The 19,765-nt window shown below is 42.5% G+C and overlaps 1 protein-coding gene across 1 annotated transcript in view; it reads right to left on the reverse strand.

Moving 5' to 3' along the window:
• Window positions 1–19,765, reverse strand: part of LOC147715136 (ubiquitin carboxyl-terminal hydrolase CYLD-like) — a 272,321-nt gene that overhangs the window by 72,800 nt on the left and 179,756 nt on the right. The window contains exons 7-8 of the mRNA XM_086923618.1: window positions 12,995–13,296; window positions 8,616–8,784 (exon numbers count right to left, since the gene is read on the reverse strand). Of these exons, the coding sequence (XP_086779744.1) occupies window positions 8,616–8,784; window positions 12,995–13,296 (471 nt within the window). The remainder of the gene's footprint in view (window positions 1–8,615; window positions 8,785–12,994; window positions 13,297–19,765) is intronic.

The following is a 19,765-nucleotide window of genomic DNA, read 5'->3' on the forward strand; positions in this document are numbered from 1 at the left end:
AAAGCATACTGAAACATTGGCCAGTTCTCAACGCAGGCCTACTCACACTAGACCGCCCTTTATTTGCATTTAAGAGGGCAAAAAACATTAAAGACCACCTAGTCAGAGCATCCTTACCACAGCGACCCATGAAAACCACTCTCAACGATGCATGGGGTCTCCCTCCCCTTTTAGGCCACACTAAGTGTGGAAACTGTATATGTTGTGACTCTACAATTGAGGGAAAAAGCTTTGAATATGAGAATAATAAATTTGAGCATAGGTATTTTTCAAACTGTAACTCTGCCAATTTAGTATATGCCATTGTATGCCCATGTATGCTTATCTACATAGGTCAGACTACCCAGAAAGTAAAATTACGTATCGGCCAACACCGAAGCAGAATCCGATGCAAAACGGCCAACGCACCATTGGTGGAACATTTTTCTGAAAAAGGCCACAGCAAAAATGACCTGCGTTGGACAGTTGTAACAACCATCAAAGCCCCCCCCAAGGGGAGGAGACATTTCACAACTGCTTAATAAAGAGGAACTAAACTGGATTGTAAAAACTAATAGCATCAGAAACGGATTAAACCACCTTGAGGACTGGACTTCTTTACTGTAAACAACTACACATGTACTGTTATAAATCATAAATGGTCATCTTGATGTTAAAATTACAAATGTACAACTACTTGCTATACCAACAATGTATGTACAACCATTTGTACACCTTTTTACCCACTATGCGCCGTTTTTTTAACCAGAGCACCTATTCACTATTCTATTTCACACCACCTTAAGATGGCCGCCACTCCGGTGTAAGGAAAGTATGTGACCCTCTTAAGTCCTTCCTTGATTGCACTATTTTAATGGTAGCTCACTTTCCGGAGCACACGAGCACCGGACTGCTGCACCCGCCACTGAGCCACCAGTTTCCCGAGTAAGTCTACCTCAACTTAAGCGCTTTGCGCAGACAACTCCCCTCTAACTCTGTTCCGCTCACTATTGTTTACTCTTCTTCCACAGAACGGGCTATCATGCCCCGGGCAGACCATAACTTCAGATGAGCTGTTCTTTAACTAGACTGCTCCTTGGTAACTATTTAATTACTTAACCTTCACGGACCTCCTCGTCATTTCGGAACAAACTCGTGTTGAAAATTAACTCCCTTCCTTGTTCCCCCAGATACCACCACGAGTCACTTGCCATCCTTAATTTATCGGACTCTGAATATCATTTAGCTTACAGGTACGAGAGGCTGACTCCTCCCCCTATAGGTACGCCAATCTATTGTGCATGTCTGCACCTTCGCGCCAATTATATACCCACCCTTTTAAAACCCGCCGGTAATTGAGCATGCCCGCTAGTATTTGGAATGTATTTTATGTTCCCTATGTTCACTTTGAATCCCTCGTGCATGTCTGCACTTTTTGTCCGAAATGCGCCGCTATATAATTACCGGTTTCAAAATCACCGCAATTTATGCATGTCTGCACTTATCAGGAATTACAATGCCGTTCCCTCCGCTTAATCTGTTCGCCCGTCATTTGAATTGCATGGACGCACTTTGTTTAAAATAGTAACCGTGCCTTCCATTTGTGAAGCTCCCATGTCACTCGTGAGTACTTTGCCAGACGATGTTGTACACCGATCGGTCCACATTGCCTTGATTCAACCCCCCCCTTCACAGCACTTTTCACAGCTGTTTTTGTCACCGTGCCCACGCTGTTCACCACGATGCCATTATCGATCGCTTAGGCACCAATTGAAACACACACCGTTTGGCAAGATCACCTTCACGGAGGTTTCACATTTGTATATAGACACCAAGCTGAAGATCAGTCTTTTTAACATGCCTAAACGTAATGTCTGAATTGTTTTTCTTTTTCTCTTTTCCTTCCTCATTTTCCAAATGTGTTCTATTATCCCCTGTTAAGTAATGTAGAAAGGCTTAGTGATAACAATTAATAAGGCAACAATGATTATTCCCTTGTCCTGATGATGATGCCCATAATATAATAAGGCATCGAAACGTCGTCGACTTTTAGAATAAACCTCTTATGCAATATGACACAGAAATATTGTAAAAATGCAAAGTTTTGGTTTTCTGAAAATTCATGTCTGTAAAAACTGAATACAAGTTCATTGTAGCTTTGCCCTTTGGCCATTGCTTTCGTTGTTCTGTCTTATATGTTGTGGGTCACGGCTGTGCCCACTTGTTACTGTGTGTTCTTAAATTTTTTGTGTATTTCCGAATTAATACGCTTAATTAAAAGCTTTCTGTCCGGCTGGACAGTAAACACTACACTTATTGGGTGTTTTTGATTATCTGCTTGAAATTCATTCTGCTCATAAGTAGGGACCATTGTTCTGTAAAATATGGCTGTAGAACACGGCGCCAGTGCCCATCCCTACTCTCAGGTACCAGCGTTTTATTTCTGCCAATAATTACTCCTTCCGCTGCCTCCCCTCTTTCCTCGCCGCCCCTTATTTCTTCCTGTGACTCTGGCTCGGCTTTTTTTCCTCAGTATCAGTGACCCTGAGCACGCGGGTGTTCAAGATGCGATCTCCTGCTCTTCACACCTACTTGTTCCGCGCCTCTTCTGGGCTCAAACGTCTCTGATAACAATGGTGCTAACACTGAGCGTTTTAAGAGATAGCATTCCACACCCAACCCTTGCATTTACAAAGGAGCACAGTGAGCCATAGAAGAGGAAATAATTCAGTGTAACTCTTACTGCTCCGTTGAAACAATGCATCATCATTCAGTGAGATTAATCCAATGTCCTTTCCTCAGAGTCTATCCCAACAGCCCTAGACAATTTGCTTTATGCGTTTTTATTGCTATCCAGCCATTTACCCTCATTTTAATATTTATTTACAAGTTCATATAAGCCGCATTACTACAGTACTTTGCAAAACAATACAAGTAAATAGTTAAATGCAAAAAACGTTATAGTTCCCCAATGCGTGAGTGCAAGCAAAACAGGAACTTTGTACCAAAAAAAAGGGCTTGCACAGATTGAATGGAGCACCATTTAGAAATAAACCATATGGTAAACTTCATCGACTTTGGGCTGCAATGAAAACTATCCAACTATTTACGTATGTTACACATAAGCATCATATCTTGAATTTAATATTCCCTTTACACTTCATTTTACTTGATACTCATCATGTGTCTCACTCAAGCGATGGTATGTATGTCGTCTACATTTGTAGAGCGCAAGTTCTGCACTTGGTATGGCCTTGTAGTGCCTTTTTTGGGAGTAAGGACCCGTTACCATTGAGGGGTTACCATCGCAGGGTGCAGTCTGCCTCGCTCTGTGCTCTTGGGCTGTGCTATCCCGCCTTTGTATTGGCATAGCCAATAAGTCTCGAATTTGGGACCTTATAAGTGTTTAGTTATTCAGCACAATATCCTTGGTGCAACAACATCAACTGTTGCATGGTAAACACTTATAAGGTCCCAAAGGCGAGACCTATTGGCTATGCCAAAGCTTGTTCTATAATAACTACTTCTGATTAATGAAAGTCATCCTAAATTATTAATAAATATTGCTGATGGTACAGCGATCATTTCACACCAGAATTGCCTGGGGTAAACCCATTCATGATTACAAGCAGCACGCACGCCAGCGCATCTAACCAGATTTACTAGCAGCACCACCAGCGCATCTAGCCAGACTTACCAGCAGAACGAAACCGAAACATAGTGCCTCTATATGATTCACGAAATAACAGCCACAGCAGCAAGTGGAGGGACCGCCACCAGCAATTAACGTACCAACTCTAAATTAATTAACATGTAGCTATCAGCTTTGAAAGTATTTTTGAAAAGCAATCACCTTGTGTCCAAAGATCAGAGTATCTTTTTTCAACAATACACACTTTATTCAGTTAAATACACGATTTTCATACTTAATGATCCAAACAAAAGCTCATTGAAAAAAAAGAAAGCAATTTCTGCCGTACAATTAGATTTTTCATTATTAGTAAATACACATTTGGTCCTAAAAAAGTCTGCTTGTGAACTGAATCAACTCTTCCCATGTACAACTACTTCACATGAACCAATTATGACCCAAAAGCCAATGCAATACTATCACTAGCCAGGGATGGCTGCCATAATGTCAAGGGTGGCAACTATATGGAAAAGGTGGCCACCATTATATCACAAGTGGAAACCATTATACTAAGGATGTCATCGGGTATGCGAGTAATCGTCACCTTTATGCCAGTGATGGTCATCTTTATGCCAGGGTCACCAGTCTCCTACAACAGGGCACTATATGGTCACCTACCAGGTCCACAACTACTCCAGGGTTTTTTAGCGCTATGCCAAGGGTGGCCATGATTAGGCAAAGGATGTCTACAATAAGACAAAGATTCCACCATTATGCCAGGACTGAATATCATAGTTCTAAGAATGTTTAATATATGTCAAGTGTAGGAGACTGGCTCTATATATACTACACCAAAATGAGGTATAGTGTGTATAGAGTCCAGGTGACCCAGAGGTAGGCCGAGGTTAAAGTTAGATAGAACCTTACTCTCTATTTGTGGAAGAGTGGTCGAGAAGTAAGGCAGTATCAGAGGACAGTGTTAAGCATTTGATGTACAAACTCAGTCAAAAAATACATTCACGCACTCAAGGACTAAACTCTAGACCAATTGTTTTAGTATAAAAATATATACTGTTTTATTTTTAGAACCAAGCAAGCCTGACACAGGTAAGCATTAAATACTTTACAGTAATAAGTTGCTGATTGTAGAACAGCTTGAAAATGCAGTAGGACTTGTACTTTCTTTGATTTACATGGGATGCAGTAGGTTGCAATATAGGCAAATACAGTACATTGAAATGAATAGGTTTTTTCAGTAAATTCAGGTAAGTTACTTTTTTACGTTACTTTTCGAACTCAGTGCTGGAAACCGAGATTCAGCCTGGGACATTTCCTGCAATCAGGTAAGTGAATATGTTTTGGTTATTCGTGCGATTTTAAAGAATATTTTTAGAATTCAAACTCCACACTTGGAAACTTTTTGGAAGAAAATTGTCAATGTTATTCTATGGAGGAAAAACATGTTATCGGTTCACAGGTAAGTTATCAACTGTGGGAGTTAAGGTTCTGGGGTTAGACTCAGGGGTCCCTCTGGGTCAGTGATGCACTCCTGTTACATCCTCAGCGGCACTAGGGCAGCCGGGGTCAGAGTCTTGAGGCCCAATGTTATCCAATTGGGAATAGGGTAACCTCCGGTTGGTGGCTGCTGGCAAGCAGGCCACTGGGTTGTGGGAGCAAAGCTCCTATGGTTTAGGTCAGGGCAAATGGGGAAACAAAGTATCACAAAAGCTGCACCCTCAGCTGCACTGAGGCGGCCGGGTGCAGAGTGCTGTTTCAACGTCAGGCGCCCTGTTTTCTATGGAGAACCTCCGGTTTGCAAAAGCACTGCAGGCAGGGAGACGAAGGACTTCTGAGTGTGACCACCACTTCGAGAGGTAAGTTGGGAAGTTAAGGGTTGGTTGGGCACTGTTGCTTTGGGCAAACAAGGCTGTGGGGCGTTGGGTGCAGGGGTACTTTTTGGGGTCGGATCTTCTTACCAGCTCCTGGTCGCGGTTAGGGGGCCTTCTAGATTTAGACTGCAGGCGTCGGCTGGCTGGAGGCAGGTCAGAGGTCGCCGGATCTCTGGTCAGGATCACTGGGGTAACCTCCTCATGGTGTTTTTCCACTTGAGCTTGGGCTGGGTTCAGCGGGTGCAGAGTGGGCTGGATTTGCAGTTTCTGGCTGCTGCCAGAGGTTGCTGTTTGAACAAACCCGGTGTTCACAGGAGAAGCAGTCTTTGGAAGTGAAGGCAGGCAGGTCCTCCGGGGTTTTCGAGGTTGCTGGCTGCAGGACACACCGGGATTTTGCAGGAGCAGGTTCGAGGGGAGACAGGCCTGTAGGGCTGGGGCCAAGTCAGTGGGTGTCGTCCTCTTGTTAGCTGGCTGCAGTGCTGTTCGGTCCTCCTTTTCTTCTTGTCGTTTCTGGTTCTGAGGAAGCAAGGTTCAGGGTGCCCCTAAATACTAGATTTAGGGGTACAGGTAGGTAAAGGGCAGGGACCAATGGGTCCCTTCCTTGGGGTGTGTACACCAGCTATCGTGCCACCCTCCAGTGGGAGGGGGGCAGGAGCCTGTCCCTGGTTGGTGGGTCCCCCTCCATTCTCAAGATGGTGGGGTCTCAGAGTTGTGCTTCAACTCGCCTCTCCCACCTGAGGGGTAGAGTTGGCAGAGGTGGGCACACCTCTTACCCTCACTTGTTTTTCCCACCGGTTCACCCGCCCAAAGTGGAGGGTAGAACCAGTGGAGACTAGTTTCTAAAACAGCGAATGGTATGGGGAGGCTCACAAAGGCGGCATACCTTTGAAGCTTCCCCTTCGTGAACCCTGCCCATTGTGGGGGAGAAGGATTGGCACCTCGCCCCAGGATGTGCATTGTTTCAGGCCGCCGAGGGCAGTAGGCTCTCGACCCAGGGGTCCAGAAACATGTCTGTTGGTGGCAGCCTAAGCAGCCACTCAGTCACTAGAAGTTGGTCGAGTTTCAGGAGGAATCTCTAAGATGCCCTCTGTTGTGAATTTTACATTAAAACCCACACTGGAATCAGTGTGGGTTTAATGTGCTGAGAAGTTCGATACCAAACTTCTCAGTGTAGCCATTATGTGTTGTGGAATTCATAATGAAAAACTCCCAGCACCATACACTCTTAATGGCAGCACTGCACTTACAGTGCCCAGGAATGGACTTAGGCCCTGTAGGGGTACAGGGCTCACGCACCTGTACCCTCACCCCTGGCTTAGGGCACCCAGCTAGAGGAATGACTGATCTAAACCACGGCAGTGGCTTGTGGGCATGGCACACAGGGATGTGTGCCATGTCCACTCTTCACTTTGCTCTGCACTAAGACACACAGCCTGCAAAGGCATTGTGTGAGTGTCAGGGTACAGGACCTCTAAGGGTGGCACAATAAGTGCTACAGCCCTTGAAGGCCTTCTCTGGTCACAGTGCCCTGAGTACCTGTGGTACCATTTACCAGGGGCTGACCTGGCCAGACATGCCAATTGGGTTTAGGCTTCAATACAGTTTTAGGGAAGGAACATAGGCCCTGGGTACTTGATTAGCAGAAGCCCAGGGCACACTCAGTCAAAGAACATCAGAAATTCAGCAAAAAGTGTGGGCATCACATGCAGCAAGAGGGCACTTTCGCACATCAAGGATGGACATCATGACAATCGTATCTCTAAAAAAATGCAATCTAATTATAATTTGTCCTGGAATGTGTAGGAATTTCAGGAGGTGCGCAGTCCCTGAGCCCTATTGGAGAAACTGCACCGGATTAAAGGGAGTGCGGGATTATGTACTGCAGGGGAGTGTAGGGCGAAATGCATAGTGACACCGCAGCAGAACACTAAAGAATACACGATTTGGTAACACTGGGTGATACCATTCTGGGGAGCTTTAGGTGATGTACACTAGGAGAATAGAAGGTCATATGCTTATGGGGAGTAATGGATGTCCCTGTCAGGGCAGCACTGGGTGACGTGCCTATCTGGAACACAGGGTGGTGGTTCTGTAGTGGACAGGCTGCTGAGCAGTTCGGGGCGCAGAGTGACTTGCAAAGAAACTTACGACGAAACAGTATGGGTGAACACATCAATAAGTGGTAGGTGTTAACCAACTGATGTCAGAGAAATCTCAGGTACACAGTTAAACCAGGTTGGATATTGTCGCACTCTGGAACTTGTATTTTTGCCTTTATAAATGCAGGACTAGGGGTACCAGAAGCCAAGGGCAGTTTATTTTAGATCAATAAAACTACTCATACCTGACAATTTAGACCGCAGCGCTATTTCCTACCTTCTTCTGTAAAGTATTTTAATGTTTTGTTTAAATCGATATAGACAACAATGGTCCTAGACTTGGTTACAATCTAGTTAGGAAGACATGCATTATTTTCAAGAACATATATGGTATATCATATAGCACACATACAGATGGACGCAACTCACATACAGGCGCATCTGCAAACTTACAATCGACTGCATGTTTGGTATGGCGCCTACCATTGGTCTTGAGTTTTAGGCCATAAGTATTTAGTATTAACGATTTCTAAACCCTTACTGATGATAAAATCAAAACTACACTTCCCAGAAAGCATTTTTTTTAATTAGAAAACAAGAAATAGTTGAGATGAAATGAACTGACATGACATAAATAACTTGGAAGATATGTACAATAGAGGGCGGGTGAAAAACATACATACTTTTTCTCTTTGATGTATCTGAACGTCAGCTTCTGTTTTGTTGCTGCTTTAATGCCTTCTCTGCTTTTTTGATGCCAACTTTCTGAACCAAAAATAGCTTTCAGCTTAACCTGCTTTTTACATTACATTTCGAAGCAGGTACAAAGCATCCCATGAAATAATTTGTCATGACGTGTGAAATATAAGATTTATTGAATCTTGGCGAATGATTCTGTGAAGACTGTAGTTCCTTATTACGATATAACAATAAAAACATACAATGCTCATACAGAGCATATGGTCATATAGGTTACAGTTGCGATGTATAAGGCGATGCAACTCCTCTTACACTTACCAATGGAGTTGCAGCGGTTAATCTGATTGGTGGGCATGTGCAGGGAGGCGAATCTGGAGTCAGGCCGGCAAATCCTCAGCTTGACAAATAGGGCCTTGTAGGGGGCGCACTGAAAGTAGCGAACGCCCCGCCAGGTGCCGTCGGTGCAAGCCAGTGGCATGGGATCCTCCTGGAAGAGAAAGAAGCGTGTACGACTTAACATAGGAAAGGAGGTCACGGAGTGGTGTGAAACCCTGACCATGGGTTCATTGATGCCCTAGGCACAGGTACTCCTATTGTAAATATGTCTTCTCCAGCCCAGTGTCTACGATCACTGCACTTTTACAAACCTTAGATGGGACCATTGACCTGCACAAGATAGTATCAGCAAACATGGTTGTCCTACGTAACTCGATATGACACGTCTCCAGTTCAGATTGGTGACTGGCAGGCACTGTTGGTCTTCTACCCTTGGCACCTTTCTACCAGGACTCCTAAACCCTAATCCTGCTGCCTCCTCTGAGGTTCTGGACCGCTTTTATAATAGGATCGTCTAAGTCAGCATTTTGGGAATCTAGATCTTTGACCCTACCCCTGCTAGTCAATCTACTCCAAAGATTCCATACAACGTGTTTGGCTTGCTGTGATTTTTTTGTCAAAATGTTGATATGAGCAATTGGGGTGAGTCATATGGAGGTGGCAAAAGCTTATTTTCCTATTTAGCGCCCCACAGGCCGTCACAAAGAAGCAGTAACTCAAACACTGCCACCCTTTGCAAAGTACATTTTGAATTAACAGTATTATTATTCCAAGTCAGAACTGTTCTTCCGGTTTCCAGAGCATAAACACAGAAACCTTAAGCATTAGGAAAGACTGGGCCCACTCCTGGTGGGTCCTCGATCATTTGGAGTAAAGTGAGGTTGCGAACGGGTAGCAATTTGTTCTATATTTTATTGATGTACTCCACATTATTCATCTTGGAAACTAAGTCCAGAGGACCTCTTCTTCTGTGCCGTATTCATGCCCTTTAGCCAAGGGAAGAGTCCCAATATCGCTCTACTCTTTTCCTGCAATGGTTTTCATTGGAAGAGGATGTGGCCTAACCGCTCGAGCGGTCAACCTCAAAGCTGGGTAACCGGGTTCAAGTCTCGGCAACGACTTTCAACATCCTGTGATTCTGGGCAAATCAATTAATCACCCCATGCCTAACAAAAATTAATGTGTCAGTCTAACGTAACTGGTGTGCATGTAAAGCGCTTTGATACCTTCGGGTCTGGTTTGCGCTATATAAAACACCCCCCAAAAAACTTTAAGCAGCAGACTACTTATCGTGAGGCAATCGGGCATCCATGTAATTGTTTTCCAAAAGATTTAAATATTCAAGGGATCTGTTGATCTAATTTCAGTTTTCTGGTCTCTATATTTGTGGTTAAAGATAATGTAGATAACTTGCATACATCACCACACGTGTGTCCCTGGCTCATTAAGTGTTGGGACTCAAGCTGCGCCTTACCGATGAGACCCAAATTGGCTGAAATCGATCCGAGGTTGCCTGTGTTTCTGCTTAGAGAGGGGCTGGCAGTTTGAGCTGGACTATACCTATTACAGCAGGACTAAGGCTGATTTACATATAGCTGGTTCCTATTGGACATGGCCTAGTGGCCACAAGAACGATGGACTGGACTGCAGCCCAAAGCATGTACCAGTGGCCGAGATTAATTGAAGCAATACACGCATTACTTTTTTTGTTTTCATCAGTGAGATTAATTCAATCAGTCCATCCAACACTTTTTTGTTTTTCAGTTGTTTTCTGCTGTCAGATCGGCTCTTATAGTAGTGAATTAGGTTGTCTATGAGCAAGGTTCTGAAACCTTATACAGGCTTTTTGATATGCAGTCTGACGAACAGAGACTTTCACAGGAAAATATTATTTCATAAGATTAGGGTTTGGGCTGTGATGAGATCCATGCAGTATATTATGAACAGTTCATTTTACCACATGAATGAGAGGCAATATTTAAAGGTAGAGATTTAGAGAGCAGGGGTTTGACACCAACAACTAGACATTCAAAGGTGCAGTATTCTGGACAAAAGAGAGATTTACAGGGAGGTGTGTCTTTGTACAAAGGACAACCTTCCTCTGTATCAGTCATTGACATCCATGTAAAGCGACACAGAATTCCGTCAATTTGAGGGGGAGAAGGTCAGGTTCTGGAGTACAACCGGTAACAGCACCTCTGTAGTTGTGCAGAAGGCCACACGTGAGCAATGTTGTTAAAGTAACAGGGGATGTTTCCATTGCCACTAAGCTATATAGGACTAGAATTTTAGGTTGTGGCAACCTGTGCGACGATGAGCGGCTCTATATTTGCAGTGGTAGAGTACTTAGAGTAGGCATAAACATGTCATTCCAATGTGAGTGGTAGGCTTTTGTTTGCTTTTGTGACTGTTATATTTATGAAATCCACATGGACGTTCTTTGAACCAAATGTTCTTGATGCAGTTAAACCACATAAACCTAAGGAGAACATAGCTTCTCTAACCTGCCTTGTTCCTCTGACACAGCAGCACAGGAGATCAAGCTGGGTGACACTTTCTTGAGCTCCATGCCTGCTCTGTCACTTTCTCTCCACAGTTCTTCTCGTCTCACTGGTTTACTATTTTAGAACAGTGCTCCAGGGAGACATGGAGTTGTGTCTTCTCCGACTCGTTCTTATTGTCTAAGCTTGTAATAAACAACTGTCTTTCTGCACTAAGGTGCACTTGGGTTTGCCCAGCATATGACATGTCTTGACCACAGACTCTACAAAACCTAACAGGGGAATGATAGCTGTATCTAGTTAGCATGAGAAAGGCAAATTCCCTGCTCATGCCCCTCTAATCAAATTTTTTTGTGAAATTCTAGAAAAATATTGCCTCTATTGAGGATGCTCAATAATAGCGATACCGCAAGTTCAATTTAGTGTTAGCTCGCGGATTCACAATTTTAAAGGCGCCATTTGATTGACTGCTACAAATGTCTGAAATGTCAGCATTACCCTGTATTTGTGCCTGTATGTATATACTCTTGGTTCTCAGACAACCAGATAATTAGACCATAAACAATGGGGACTTGAAAATCAGCGCGCTTTATTGCTATTCAATGAGTTACGGAGTTTGGAAGAAAGCTCTTGGTAGGAGTCTACGGGACTTATTTTAGCCATTAAAAGAATTCTAATTAATACATTTGATGCAATTTGGAAGACTTATCATGCTCTATGGAGTTGCTGAATATTAAGTCATGACCTAGTCTAATCAGTTAGAACAAAATTAGGTAACCCAATCTTCCCTCAAGATACGGGAAAATAACGTGAACGAGAAACTCCTGAAGGAATATTTTTTAGTTAATTTTTGTTATAACTTTTAGATTGGCCATTCAAGATCCAATCAATACATCTCAATTGATGAATATCATTTATGTAGAAAGAACCTTACGAGGGCATAGAAAAAAGACAGGTAAGTATTCTGTGCTACTATATGAGAAAAAAATCAATAGTTTTAATAATGACAATATTTCAATGCAGTGATGTGAAGTGGCTAGCGCTTGAAGCCATCAAATGTTCTACAAGTGACGTGTAGTGGATCGCGTTTTGACACTCTAAGAGTACAAATGGAATTGGCAGGTGAACAAATAAACTAAAGGACTTAATGCAGTGGTTTTCACTTGCCCTACTGCAATTAGCTGTTGATATATTGTATAACTGTTGCAACAATGCTTTTGATTTGTATATTGCTGCCCTAAGTAGGCTATGGACCTCTTATGCTAATCAGTGAAGTTCCTCCCAGTATATTAACTTTAAACATTCATTCTTTCTTTTGTCCTTCAGCAACATTTTTCTAATTTGGGAAGATGACACCACTCCAATATGGCTGCAGCATTTTTCTTCACTTTCCTTCATTGTTCTAATCCACCGGGATCTATTTCATTTTTGCTCGGTTTAAAAAAGTATTTGTCAAGGTATTTTGGTTTGTGATTAGGTTTCTATATTTAGTTTACCTATATATTTTTACAAAGTTATTTTGGCAGCATTTCAAATGGCTTTGAAAGAGAGGTGTTTTCCTTTCCTTTTATTATTCAAACTATTGATTTTTTTCTATAGAGTAGCACAGAGTACTTATCTATTTTTTTTCTATGCCCTCAAAAGATTCCTCAATTCAATTAATGAGTTGGCTTGATTCGATGCTGAAAGACCAATCTAAAAGTTATAATACAACTTAATTTAAAGTAATTCATTCGAGGTTTTCTTGTTGGTCACACTAGGGGAGTAGTGTCTCAGTTTTTTGCTATAGTCTACATACACGTATTTAATAATATATAAACACAAAACTGCTGCACAATGACAAGCGCGCTGCCAGCATACCACTTCCAGCCCTGCCATTGTCTCCATGCAGTCGGGAATCTCTCCAATCCAGCGGATGACGCCATAGATGGGTGGATCCTGCACCTCCACCATGGAGTTCAGCTCGAGCGGGGGCCAGCGGGGCTCCACTTGACCCCCTGGTGAGTGGGTGTCAGTGTGGCTTGGTGATCTCTGTGGGCTGTTGTCTGTCCCTGGAGACGGGTGCCGGAGGGATGGCAGTGGTGCATCATCTGCTTCAGCAATGCGCAGAGGCTGAACCACACGGACAGGGGTCTCACCATGGATACGAGCATCCTCTCTGTCTTTTGAGAAAGAAATGGATTTAATAAAACAATTTCTCTTTTACCTTGTCGCTACTAAATACTGCAGCACACGAGATGATACAACTACCGTACATTACCAATTTATCAACTAATGAGTTACAAGCCTTGTTGCCCAGCTGGGATTTGGACTTGTGATGGCCAGGTTACACAGACCTCTACACCAGGCATTTACAGAGGATGATGAAGGCACTCCATGCTCATAATGAACAATGAAAGCTACAAAACAGAGGCTTCTCTTTGTGTTTTTAGACAGTTCATTGTTGAATGTGTCGAGTTACAAAACAATAAGAAATACCAAAGGTATAACAAAACATGTGCATCATATTTATCAATCACAGACCGATAAGTATACTCAACGGATTTTATTTGGATAAGGACAGTAGGAATACTGAGGAAGCAGCCAGGGGATGTGGCGCTTCCCAACTCAGCGTGAGAGGATAAGGGACTTGGTGTCTTGGGGCCCGCCGTAGTAAGATATTTTAGGACTATGACTCTGCAATATTCTACGTGCCGAAATAAATATGGACTATATAATAAAGAAACGCCAATGCTGCCCATCTCAATTCACTGTCTGTTTTTCATCTCACCTTTGCATGTAACATAAAGTGAGGGGCCCTTAGGTTCTTGGATCAATCCTTTGCTTTATTTTGTTTTACTTAATTTGAACTGTTTTGATAATTTTGTTTATCAAATTTTTACATTTCAAAAGAACTTAAGACAAACAATATTCATACCATTCTTATTTACAATCATAGATCTAATTATTTTTTCAAAAAACAAATGTTTTATATAGCCATAGATTATAATGTAAACACAAATCAACAATTTACAAAATTCAGTTTTTTAGTTGATTTCTTATGGCTTTGAAAACACAAGGTCTACGCGTTTCGAACTCTTCTTATTGTGGAGTTCTCATCAGGACCACACACTGTGAATGAAGAGGGGAGACCTGTATTAGGTGTATACTCCTGACCATGTTAGAAACTACTAGTTGGCTCAACAGCCACCTCCATGCATCTTACCTCCAAAATTGGAAACAAATAAATTGCACTGTTCCTCAGAACCACGGTGCGGGACCACCTAAATGACATGAAACACAAAGCTCAGCCGAGCTATACCAATACTTCTACCTTAGAACACATCATATTTAAAGCCAAACACTACTCACTGTTTTACGTGGTGTTCACACACACTCTACCCTGTAACAAAACATGAGGCATGTGGTTAGAGGAGCTCTACTGCTAAGATAATCTCTTCTTAAATGTCATATGCTTTTTGTCCGCATTGCAAATCAACTCTTAACTAATGGCTTTCTTATTCGGTAGATGTGGGTAGAAGGGATTTGTTTATTTCGATGGTGCCCCTGAAAGAATAGACAAGGCTTGTGTCAACCGCAATGGCATGAGATACATCAGATTGCCTATGTCGCGGTGCGGTCGAAAAAAAAGTTCTAAGTGGTCTTGGCATCTCCCTCTAGCGCTCCGGAGTGTACCGTGGAGATTCGCCGGCTTTGTTAAAGTCCGGTATCGAGCGTGATTGGATGATTCACCCTAGCGCTTACCTTAATCAGGGGCAACCCTCTGTGTATGCCGGCTCCTGCAGCTCAATTCAGACGCGGCCACTCATTCAGGCTTGGATTCACCGGACTTCGGTATATCCGGGTCTTCCGGGTCGCGCTATCTTAGAGTGTCTAACTTTTGTTTTGTTGCAATCATTTTGCTGTAACCGGCCCCTTTGTGCAATTGTCAGTGAATTTTCTGTGCTAGTAAGTTAATGCCTAGTGTTAAGAGCTGAATCTGCCGACTTTTTCAATTCGGTCTTGTTTCTTTCCATGAGCGCCATCTTGTAGTGTGCATGGGGTGAGCAATACTAAATTGCTGGATGGTAGTCAGTGTTCATAATTCATTTCTGGTGGCTAAAATTTGCAGCGCATTGTCATAGCATATGGTGGTTACAGGTCTATTCCTCATATTTACAGTTTGTCAAAGCGTTCCTTTAGTGGCTCCACTTGAACTTTGAAGTGATCATCCTTAACCCCTTCGACGCTCATGACGAGCTCAGCTCGTCATGAGGTACACCTCTCGTACACTCATGCCGAGCTGAGCTCGTCATGAACAATGGGTTTTACAGATTTTCAGCGCAGGGGGGGAAAATCATAAGAGTTGATGGTGTTAACATGCAGTGTGTTTTGGAGTGTGTTGCTCATATGTGCTGTTGTTTGGAGTGCTCTTTCTACTATTCTTAGTTTCACGTCAATTGGAGTCCATCGGACTTGATGTGCTGTTGTCAAAAGTGGGTTCCATGTGACTCGGTGTCCCTCTTTAAGATAATTTATACATTTCAGAAAGTTCATTCAGTCCTTGTGTCGCTGAATTATATTTCACAATCATCATTGCCTCATGTCTTGACAGTTTTGCCTCCAGATCACACGGGCATTTCACTCCGGCATTGACGCTCTTACTAGTTTGTTTGCTAAACTAGTAAGAGCGTCAATGCCGGCTAGAGAACAAGTGACCCTAAGAACCATGATTGGGTTGCCACCGATCCAAGGCCACCACAAGTGTGGCCGCTGCAATTGTTGTGCGACCACTGAAGAAGGTACCATTTTTAAGCATAAGGAAATCACATGAAAGCATGAGGCCTTCACTAATTGCAAGTCACGTTACGTGATATACGGAGTGAAATGCCCGTGTGATTTGCTTTACATTGGCAAAATCAATTCAGAAATCAAAATAAGAATCCAGCAGCATAAATCGAGAAAAAACGGAAGGTCCCAAATGCACCCTTGGTACATCATTGGCAACTCAAGAATCACACAGAAAATGAGTTACGAGGGACAGTGATTGCCAAAGTGGAGCAGGACAAGAGAGGAGGTGATCTGGAGGCAAAACTGTCAAGACATGAGGCAATGATGATTGTGAAATTTAATTCAGCGACAGAAGGACTGAATGAACTTTCTGAAATGTATAAATTATCTTAAAGAGGGACACCGAGTCACATGGAACCCACTTTTGACAACAGCACATCAAGTCAGATGGACTCCAATTGACGTGAAACTAAGAATATTAGAAAGAGCACTCTAAACAACAGCACATATGAGCAACACACTCCAAAAAATCACTGCATGTTAAGGATGATCACTTCAAAGTTGAAGTGGAGCCACTAAAGGAACGCTTTGACAAACTGTACATATGAGGAATAGACCTGTAACCACCATATGCTATGACAATGGGCTGCAAATTTTAGCTACCAGAAGTTAATTATCAACACTGACTACCATCCAGCAATTTAGTATTGCTCACCCCATGCACACTACAAGATGGCGCTCATGGAAAGAAACGAGACCGAATCGAAAAAGTCGGCAGATTCAGCTCTTAACACTAGGCATTATTTACTAGCACAGAAAATTCACTGACAATTACACAAAGGGGCCGGTTACAGTAATAAGATCGAAATACACGTAAGTTAGACACTCTAAGATGGCGCGACCCGGAAGACCCGGATATACCGAAGTCCGGTGAATCCAAGCCTGAATGAGTGGCCGCGTCTGAATTGAGCTGCAGGAGCCGGCATACACCGAGGGTTGCCCGTGATTAAGGTAAGCGCTAGGGTGAATCATCCAATCACGCTCGATACCGGACTTTAACACAGCCTGCGAATCTCCGCGGTACACTCCGGAGCGCTAGAGGGATATGCCCAGACCACTTAGAACTATTTTTTCGACCGCACCGCGACATAGGCAATTTGATGTATCTCATGCCATTGAGGTCGACACAAGCCTTGTCTATTCTTTTAGGGGCACCATCGAAATAAACAAATCCCTTCTACCCACATCTACTGAATAAGAAAGCCATTAAGTAAGAGTTGATTTGCAATGCGGACAAAAAGCATATGACATTTAAGAAGAGATTATCTTAGCAGTAGAGCTCCTCTAACCACATGCCTCATGTTTTGTTACAGGGTAGAGTATGTGTGAATACCACGTAAAACAGTGATTAGTGTTTGGCTTTAAATTTGCTGTGTTCTAAGGCAGAAGTATTGGTATAGCTCGGCTGAGCTTTGTGTTTCATGTCATTTAGGTGGTCCCGCGCCGTGGTTCTGAGGAACAGTGCAATTTATTTGTTTCCAATTTTGGAGGTAAGATGCATGGAGGTGGCTGTTGAACCAACTAGTAGTTTATAACATGGTCAGGAGTATACACCTAATACAGGTCTCCCCTCTTCATTCACAGTGTGTGGTCCTGATGAGAACTCCACAATAAGAAGAGTTCGAAACGCGTAGACCTTGTGTTTTCAAAGCCATAAGAAATCAACTAAAAAACGGAACTTTGTAGATTGTTGATATATGTTTACATTATAATCTATGGCTATATAAAACATTTGTTTTTTGAAAACATATTTAGATCTATGATTGTAAATAAGAATGGTATGATTGAAAGTATGTCTGAGAGTGTTTGACAGAGATCTGTAGTGATAGCGAGTGTGATTGACAGGAGGGGAATGTTTTATTGTACAGAATGTTTTTCATATATTGTGTGTCTTAAGTTCTTTTGAAATGTAAAAATGTGATAAAAAATGATCAAAACAGTTCAAATGAAGTAAAACAAAATAAAGCAAATGATTGATTCAAGAAACTAAGGTCCCCTCACTTTATGTTTCATTCAAAGGTGAGATGAAAAACAGACAGTGAATTGAGATAGGCAGCATTGGCGTTTCTTAATTATATAGTACATAAGGCAGTGGTTTGGCCTTGCTGCTTGGGAGCCCATACCCAGTGGTGTTTAGTAGAAATAAATATGGAGGCTCTGAGACTGCAATCATAATAGTTCAACCTGACGGATTGTGTTATTTGCATGGAGTGGAGGGGACTTTGGTCTGATCCATGTTTTCCTAGGATGGGCTGGGATCAGAATGGTGTGTGGTACACGTTGAAAAGGTATTCCATGCTAACGTTCTTGGATATTTGTCCCGCTGGACTGTCTTTCCATATGGGAGGAGGGAGTGGGTGGTGAAGTAAGCAGGTAGGTGGGGATACTGATGTGGTAGTAATGATGTGGTAGATCTGGTTATGTGGCAGATTTGTTGGTCTGGATTTGGGAGGAGAGGTGGTGTTAAGAATTGGAGTGTAAATAGATAAGATAAAATAAAATGTTAGTATTATGGACCTGTGTAGGTGAGACCTACCACTTGGTATGTCCAGATACATCTAGGTTTTGGTATCCCATGGGGGTTGGTATTGACCCATTGTTGTGGGCTCGTTGAAATAAAGTACATTTTGGATAAACTATGTGTATATCATCACTACACCCACCTATGTCAACTGTACTAAGAAACTTTTTGTAAGAGTTCAAAAGTAAGGTATTACGTTCCTGTATCCATTTTAACCTGGTTAAGTTATTCAAGAGGAGATGGTAGGGTTAGAAGGCCAGGGGATGAGTTGACACCATGTATGGGCTATATTACGTAGATCTATTGGTAATAAATCTATATAAATATATATAAATATATATGGTATGTTTGTTGTTGAGGAGGGTTATGACAGGTAAACACTATGGAGGTTGGGAGACTTGTGGTTTTGTAGGTATTTGATAACATTTAATGCTACGAGCGTAGGAGGGAGGGGTTTCCTCTAGCAGGAGAAGGATGGTAATATTTAATCTTAAGTCTGACCATTGTTATTAACATGGGTGACTGGATTATGTATCCATATCCATTTGGTCTTACGTTCTGTAAACAGTCCTTTTGTATGTGGTTACTCTATAAAATTCAGTCAGCCATTCGTTGAGCAACAGTACTGAAGACTATTTCTGGCATTAGATACAGGACCTAGGCACCCCAAGCGAAGTCACTAGCAGTTTCCTCTGGTGGAAGTTCGCATGGGAAATTAAGTCAGTGTCATGTCATGGAGCGAGTCTAAGTTACGTGAAGGGATCAGGTTTTGGCTGCTTGTTGTGTTTATGGTTTGCTATACGATTGGCCAGAATGTATAAAATGTGGTAGTGTGCGCGTTTACAACTCCAGCAAGTTGGATCTATACTAAGGCCTAACCTGTACAACTGTAGAGGTGTCCAATATCAATTAAGTATTATCTTCAAGTAGATGCCCTTAATCCTTCGCCCAGAAGAGTTTTCCACTATTCCATGGTGTAGTCTAGTAACATGGTTTCGACCAGAATGTGCATGTGGTAGCTTTAGTGATAGTGGAGAATAGCTTAGTAATGATGATTTCCAAAGACCAGAGACTGGGCTTATACGTAAATTGGAGGTAGGATAAAAACAGAGTTGTTTTCAGGGATTATGCCTATGGATCAGAGCGCGATTTCAGGCAGTGGGCTTGATGGGTGTAGCACATATGTTCCTGGTGGAAAACCACCAGTATGCTGGACACACAGCGTGTAGTAATGTATTGAAATATCACATTGTTTTGTCAAAAAATGACTCTCATAAATT

The sequence above is a fragment of the Lissotriton vulgaris genome, chromosome 5, assembly GCF_964263255.1.
Source record: "Lissotriton vulgaris chromosome 5, aLisVul1.2, whole genome shotgun sequence".
NCBI classification, from domain to species: Eukaryota; Metazoa; Chordata; class Amphibia; order Caudata; family Salamandridae; genus Lissotriton; species Lissotriton vulgaris.